Source organism: Macadamia integrifolia, unplaced genomic scaffold, assembly GCF_013358625.1.
Source record: "Macadamia integrifolia cultivar HAES 741 unplaced genomic scaffold, SCU_Mint_v3 scaffold860, whole genome shotgun sequence".
Lineage (NCBI taxonomy): Eukaryota > Viridiplantae > Streptophyta > Magnoliopsida > Proteales > Proteaceae > Macadamia > Macadamia integrifolia.
The window spans coordinates 68,589-76,946 of record NW_024870560.1 but is presented as its reverse complement, the minus strand read 5'-3'; the positions used below and the strand labels follow the sequence as shown (position 1 = coordinate 76,946).

Sequence of the window (8,358 nt, the reverse complement as noted above, 5' to 3'; positions counted from 1 at the left end):
TCATTAGGAAAAATCTCTCTCTCTCTCTCTCTCTCTCTCTCTCTCTCTCTCTCTCTCTCTCTCCATGTTTTATCGGATAATTATATTGGATGAGTATATCTTATTATAACTCTCTCTCTTATCATGTTTATCAGGAAACTATATCTCTTTCATAGTTCCAAGAGCTCGCTTTCTCTGCCATTCCTTTGGTTGTAGTTAAGCTCTTGTAGGGTTTCTTATGCAGTTCTTTGGCTCTTTCTTTTTCTGTCCAATGATTTAATATAAGGTAGTCTTGGCTCCTTGATCCTATAATGCACTTCTTTTCTTCTACAATTTGTTTGTTTGTTTTCTTTCTTTTAACTCTCTTTCTTCTTCCACTTCATTCTTCTGCTAACATGATCAGTTTATGCCCTCCCAATGACATATATAATGTAGATGATTCAATATTTGATACTAGTAATCTCATCCTAGAAACTATATCTCTAGTGGCTTATGTGTTTGCCACCCTTCCCTATGGTATTTCTTTTTCTAGAAATCAGCATACGGGACGATGCTCCAATGGTCTTCTTATGATTGACTATAATGATATGTAATTTTCTTTTATATATTTCTCAAATTATCTTAAAATGCACATCATTGGTGCTAAAAACTTGATGTTATCTATTTTTGGGCATGAAGTAGTTTCTTAACATCTTCAAAAACTTGATGAATTTTCTTTTAAAATATCTTATCTATGGATCTTAAATTTATTTTCAGATGTAAATGGATTCTCTCTCTCTCTCTCTCTCTCTCTCTCTCTCTCTCTCTCTCTCTCTCTCTCTCTCTCTCTCTCTCTTTCTTTTTTATTTTTTATTTTTTATTTTATTTTTATGCCTCCTTGTAGAAGAACACATACTTATAAAGACAATTTTTTTTGGCTAAATTGGATTTATTCTTTGCTCTCATGTTGTGTGTCTTCCTATCTTCCCACAAAGTTGGAAACATGTCTTTTAGCATTCTTCTGGCCTATGGGACTGTAAATTAAGCTACTGATCATGAAACATGTTATCCCTAATTTTTACTTATTTATTTTATCTTGTTTTTTTATTTTTTGGACTAAGAAGGAAACTTGGCCCATAGTTTGGGTAGACCAGGAAAACCCTAGCCAATGCTTGACCCCACAATTCACCTAGACTAAGAAAGTCCAAGATACATGAGAAAAATTGAACCTTGTGATATCATATGTTGTATTACATTGACACAAATGCATTTGATGGGCTTGCCTAAAAAGCTGTGAAATATGTGTCTGATAAAATGCAAAAAAGATTGAAAAAGAGCATTTTTTTTACTCATATTTTAATTTGTTTTCTGAATTAGGTTATCTGGGAATTTTTATCCAGACTTTTTCTGCAAAATTAAATTGTTAAGTTTCAGTTTAAATGATTCTTTATTTTATCATCTAACGAGTAATACAATTTGTTTCCTCTTTTATGATTCAAGAAATGTTTGGATTTTTTGTATTCTTTTATGGTTTTATCATATCTGATCTTGGGTTAACCCTCTAATGAGTGTCAGAATTTTTTTTTAAATAATAATTAATATGTTGATTTAATTTTTCTGCAACTTCCGACAGTGGTTCTACCCACCAAAAAAAAAATTCCCATAGTGGAAATCTTGTAGTTTATGTTAAAAATGCCGCACCCCAAAGGTTTTTAATGCAAAGCATCAATTGACTAGCTCTATTGATATGTGAAGTCATCCATACATGCAAACTTGGATAACATTGCAAACAATAATTCATAGGATAGGAACTCAAATTAAGGATAGAAAACTTGACAGGAAGTGTACTACAACCTATTAAGCAAGGGATAAGAACTTTAATTAATATATTCTTTTATATTGATTTTCAATGTTTCGATGAAGCCCATAAACCACAGTATGGGGGAGGTTTGATTCTTAATCTTGAATTTAGTGATGACTAACAAAAATTGATTATTTTTAGACATGGAAATATTGACTTGATGACAACCAATCAAGGTAACCAGTTCATCGTTGCATACAATAGAACGCACCCACAAGATAGCTTCTCATAATGATATATTTGAAGGAAAAAATCTTCTACATTTTTTCATGTAATTCTTCAGTCTTAACTGATACTCATGGCCAATGCATCTTATGAATTGATATCAAAAGTCACAAGTTGTTCTAAATTAATCCAATAGAACACAATTATCATGGCATTCCAATTGAGATTTGTCAACCATGAAAGATCAACCCAAATATTTTTGTGCATATGAAAGATTATCATACTAATGCTTACACATATAAGCATAGTACAACTTACTCATTTGTTGCTTGGCTAGACTTATGGTGAGTTGATATCATTCTATTATGGTAAGATATGAATAAATTATAGGACTTTAACATTTCACTATGATATTTGCAAATAGTTGATTTGGTTATTGGTTTCTTTTAAGTTGATTTTAACTTGAAATATCCTTAATTACATTCCTTAACACAATCTTCATGATGACGATAGTTTGGCTATTTCAATCTCTTATTCTTTTGTGGATTTATTTATTCCAAGCTAGATAGAGATCTTCATATGATGTTTCCAAATGCCGATCCTTTTGTTTCTCATTATAAAAAGTTAATCCCTAAACTAAAAAGGATGGTGATATCACGGGCTTTTCTCAATTTTTTTTTTCTTTCTCTTTTCATGTTGTGTGATTTCTTTTGCAATCTGTACAATGTATGAGTTTGCTTATAGAGCCCTACAACCCTATAACATATTCATTATTCAAGATTATTTAATCACTCATCAGACAGAGTTTGGAATAAAAAGACCAATATAGTTTTGCAATACCAACATGTTGGGATTGGGCATAAGTGCGATCATTTATGTAATAAGTGGAAATTCATTTGCTCCTTATATAATTCAAATTGTATGGTACATATGCAATTTATCAATTTCTTTTGAATATTCAGGAATCATATACCACTTCAAACTAGGCATTCAAGTAGAATCTATTTTCTACTTTTAAATAGGGTATGAGGCCTATTTTTCTTTGGCAATCATTTTCAATTTTGTTTCTTTATTTCTTTGCTTTATTTTATGTCTGGACTAGATTTAGACAGTTTGATTTGATTTTCACCATTTCTATCATGTCCTAACAAACACCGACACTTGCATTTTTCACAACACGTGCATTTGCATGTATGTTTTTACTAGTTATATATATAAATGAAAAATGGTTCTCTATATCTCTCAAATCTGACTTCTTTTTTTTTTTATTTGGACATTATAAGTGCAGCAAGGAGACAAAGTCTCCCTAATTTTTGAAGGCATGACTGAAAAATCTAAACAAATGAGCTTTGATCATTGCTTAGAGATTTTATGAGTTGTTGGCTCTGAATTTGCGCAAATGGGGCTGAAATAAGGTATTAGGGATCGGTATTATATAGTCATATCCATGTCGAAGGATTTATGTTGGTATTGGTCAAACTGATATCAATGCATGATTGATATTAATCGATGATACGATACAGATAGAGGGTAAAATATTCAAAAAATGGTGATACCGATATTTTTCAAAATAAAGATATCTGATACGATTGATTTCAAATCGGCACACATTAGTATCAACATCAATATCAATTTCAGAACTAGTCGAACCCCAATTTGATATTGTGGACTAAATCCATGGGCTGAATTGGCTCGATCCGATCTGATTTGCCAAATCTATTTTGTGGTGGGTAGAACTACAGTATTAGAATCAGGATCAAATGATTTAGATTTTATTTTTTCTGAAGAAATAATTTAGAATTTTAAATTATGAAAGAGATAGACAGGGAAAGATGATTATAATCAGCCAACCCAATTAATGTCGATACTTATCTACTTCCTACCGAAAAAACAAACAAAAAGACTATCTACTTCCAAAGGCCACAAAGGAAAAAAGCCTCATCAATGGCCATAGATATCTGCCCTGAGCGCCCGCTATTTATTAATGACTGATAATACCTTCATTATTTTCTTCTACCCTATGGTTATCATCCAAACTCTTATCCCTAGGACGATTTGCGTGAGAAAACTCAATAAATCCACTAATGGTTTTGATTAGGGGTGAATCAATGTCAGGTTGGATCGGACTTCTTAAAACCCCAATTCAATACTAGGTCCTCAAGATTTAACCTAGGCTCAATCCAATTCTAGGTATTATTAATGACTGATAATACCTCCATTATTTTCTTATACCCTATGGATATCATCTAAACTCTTATCCCTAGGACGATATGCATGAGAAAACTCAATAAATCCACTAATGGTTTTGATTAGGGGCCCAACCTTATCGGTTTCATACCAACCTATGGTAGATGCACAGATGGGGAATCGTGGAGAATCAAACTTGAGATTGTGCACCTAATCCACACAATCTCAGTTCACCTTAACCATCTGGGTAACCCATCATACATTAAAAAATTATAAAAAAAATAAAATACCAATAGGAGTTTTAAATTCTAATATAAAAATTCAGAGTTAAATTTTTGAGTCAAGTTGAATCAGGTCAGGTCGGGTTGGGCTAGGCTAAGGTCTCAACCCGAGCTTGACCAACTTTGATCTAGGATTGGGTTTTCCAACCTTAAACCTACCCACAATGTCAAAAAACTTGACCCAAACTCTGTTCAAACTAAGAACGAGTCATGATGGATTTGGATGGTTGTGACCAAACTTTGACCCATATTAATGATGTCGATCATTATTTTTCAATTTAAAAAAAAATTAAAAATTTTAAAATAAAAAAGGAAAGTGATCGTATGAGTGGGGGCATAATTTACACCCTTTTCACATGAAAGACGCGTACGAGCATTGATGTAAACCACGCTATCGGATGGAGTTTTCTTTTTCCCTCAAATTATAGGCTTCCGACTGATTCGCAGTTCTAACAGGGGCGTTATCGTTGGAGTGTGGGAGGTCGATTCTGTGTACTCCCATTTTCATTAACCTGAAAGGAAAGCGAAGGGTGTTTATCCTCGATCTTATCTCCCTCCGCTCCATTTCTCTCTCTCTTACGTCAGCATCAGAACAACACACCCTAGGAGTAGGGACGAAGGAATCAACCCCATCGAATATTCAACACCCCCCACTTCTGATTCTTACGTCATGTATGCGACGCACCGCCATCGACTCCCTCTCCTACACCCCTCCGATGTCCGAGTTCCTTTCTCCCCTTCTCTCTCTCTCTCTCTCTCTCTCTCTCTAAAACTTAAAAAAATGATCTCTCTTTCACAGTTTATTCTCTGTTTTGATTCCATATGCTAAGATCCATTTCCAAGTCTCAACCTTTCTCCTTGCAGTCTCAGAGAACGGACGACCCTTCTCTCTCTAGTCTTCTTATCTCCCTGTCCATCTTCTCCTCTTCCTTTCTCTTTCTCATAAAATCTCTTTTTTGATCGATTAAGAAAAAAACTCATAGGACCTCCCAACTGAAAGAAAATCCTAAAAAATGGAAGATTACTCAGAGAGAATGCAGAGAGGTCGAGAATATGTGGAAGCTCTTGAAGAAGAACGTCGTAAGATTCAGGTCTTCCATCGCGAACTTCCCCTCTGCCTCGAGCTTGTCATCCAAGGTATTTAATTACCCTTATTTTCTTGGGATAGTTTCTCTCACTTCTTTGATTTTATTTTCTGGGTTTCAGATTTGGATGGCTTATTTTGGGTTTTGGGTTTTCTGTATTTTGTAGCTATCGATGCTTGCCGGCACCAGCTTGGGACAGCCGGAACAGAGCATTTCCCAGGAAGATCTGAGTGTTCAGAGCAGACATCAAGCGAAGGTCCCATGTTGGAAGAATTTATTCCTATAAAACGAAGGTTAGCTTCCACGGAGGAAGAAGAATCTCACAACAAACCCAAATGTGAAGAAAGAAACGATAAGGATAAAGCCCTTCAGAAGACTGATTGGTTAAGATCTGTTCAACTCTGGAACCCAGACCCAGATCCACCACCTAAACAGGTTCTAGTTCCACACAAATATTAATTAATGCCATCTTCTCTTGCCCTTTAAATTCCTCTCTCTGTTCAAGAATTAAAAAACAAATCTTTACCTTTTTTTTTTTTTACAGGATCAAGCTACACAAAAGGCATCATCATTGATTGAACCAAAGAAAATTAGGGGTGCATTTCATCTCTTTCAGAGAGAGAATAAAGGAGCCACTGCAAGCTCCACTACTACTACTACAACTACTGATACAGTAGCTAATGGAGGTGGGAGTTACAAGAAAGAAGATAGAGAAGAGAAAGAAGGAGTTTCAGAGAGGAAGCCCAGGCGATGTTGGTCACCGGAGCTTCATCGTCGCTTCTTACAGGCCCTTCAACAACTGGGTGGTTCTCATAGTATGTATCCATCTATCTATCTATCTATCTCTGCAAATTCAAAATCAAAATAAAAATACGTTCTTCCTAAATCAAATTATGAAATTTTAAGAATTGGGTTTTAACTTTAAAGCAATCTCCATTGACATAGACTGATCTCTATAGACCTTTCTGCTTTGGTTCTTGATTAATTTTCAGCTGCAACGCCTAAGCAGATTAGGGAGTTGATGAAGGTGGATGGGCTTACTAACGATGAAGTTAAAAGCCATTTACAGGTTTGTAAATTGAGAATTAATTCTATCTAATTTAACCTAATCTCCTTTTTTTTATGGTTTAATTCCAACTTCCCATTTGGTTAGTTAAAAATGGGGTTAGGTAGAAGCGTAGCCGTGGAGAATCCTAGAGATGCCATGGGCCGTGGGCGTTGGCGAAATTAAGTTTTCCTATTAATGGGTTTTTTTATTCTGAGATTCCTTCTCCGGATTCTCTCTCCCCTATCTCTTCCAGTACTGAACTGACTAGAAAGGAGTAGGGACCACCTTTGTCAGATTTCATTCAGTCGCTTTCTATTGGATGCGAATCTTTTCCTAAAAATTTATCTAAATTGACCGCAAGCAAGCGGAGTAGGTGGTATCCTAAGTTGTAAAAGTCCCCCTAGTGATCATGAATCGACTATTTTATGGTTCATGAGATGGGATTTTGGGGTCATGGTATAGGTGTCAATTTGATACTGATTTTAAATTGTATCAGAAAAATTCATTCGTGGGTTGCCAAATGATTAGGACAAATTAAGAATTATGGATAGACACACTGTGTTTGATGAAGTGATTCTTCATCTGTATAATTACCCTTTCATGTATGGAAATACCCTTATTATTGAATTAAGAATTATGGATAGACACACTATGTTTGATTCTTCATCTGTATAATTACCTTTTCATGTATGGAAATACCCTTACGATTGATATTACTTGTTACAGAAATTTAGGCTTCATACAAGACGACCACGTTCGGCGGCAGTAACTAATGGCAGCAACTCACAGCAGCCTCAATTTGTGGTGGTGGGAGGCATCTGGGTTCCTCCACCGGAATACGCCACAGTGGCGGCTGCGACAGGTAAAGGGGAGATGAATGGAGTTGCTGCTAATGGAATATATTCTCCAGTAGCTGCACCGATGCCGCCGCTGCCAGCGGCAGCCGTAAAACAATCACAGGGATCCCCCTCGCACTCGGAAGAGAGGAGGAGCCAATCTGCAGATGAAAAGAGTCATTCGAATTCACCGGCGTCGTCGTCATCCACCCATACTACTACTAACTCACCACCATCTTTCTGATTTTGTATGTAAAGAGTGGAGACTGTAGAGTGTAATGACAAGTTTTGTAATGAAATACAAGGCAATGCTGCTATCTTCCCTTATGGCGTATCCGGTGCAGGAGGCTCCTATATGTACGAGATACGACGGCAAGAATTACACAACTTTACCCCGAGAAAACCGGGAGCCTGTTTCGAGATCGAACCGTTCTTTGTACTTACACAAAGATCATAATATGAAAGGAAGATAGCTGCATTGCCTTGACAGTTTTATATTCTTGTTCTCTCTCTCTCTCTCTCTTTCTTGTTGTGTTTAAACTGTAATTCTATAAACTTCAAAAATATATTTCCCTGTTAAAATGTTTTGTTTGGGCTGTAATTCTATAAACTCCGAAGTTAAATTTCTCTGACAAAGTATTTTGTTTGGGTTAGGCCAGCATGGGCATCAGGTGGAACAGTTTCAAATGCTTCTGTTTTTATGGTCTATTCTTGTCTCCCCAAATGTGAAAGCTATAAAAAACAGATAAGGGATTTGATAAACATAAAAGGCCTCTCCTATCAGGATATGCCACCTGGTTGGGGATAAAGGACAAGACCATTATCTTTTCTTGTACAAGTTCACCTATAACGTCATGCCACGTATAAAGGCACCTCTCACTAGAAGTCACTGGAGAAGGATGTCACAATCAAGTAGAGGATATTTACCTGCACAACA

General features: G+C 35.8%; 1 protein-coding gene across 1 annotated transcript; it reads left to right on the top strand.

Moving 5' to 3' along the window:
* Positions 1 to 5,007: 5,007 nt before the first annotated feature.
* Positions 5,008 to 7,922, top strand: LOC122070242 (transcription factor HHO3-like). The gene is made up of 5 exons (XM_042634369.1): positions 5,008 to 5,589; positions 5,704 to 5,972; positions 6,082 to 6,352; positions 6,530 to 6,606; positions 7,312 to 7,922. The coding sequence occupies exons 1-5, from the start codon at positions 5,466 to 5,468 to the stop codon at positions 7,663 to 7,665; spliced, it is 1,095 nt and encodes a 364-aa protein (XP_042490303.1). The 5' UTR covers positions 5,008 to 5,465; the 3' UTR covers positions 7,666 to 7,922.
* Positions 7,923 to 8,358: the final 436 nt, after the last annotated feature.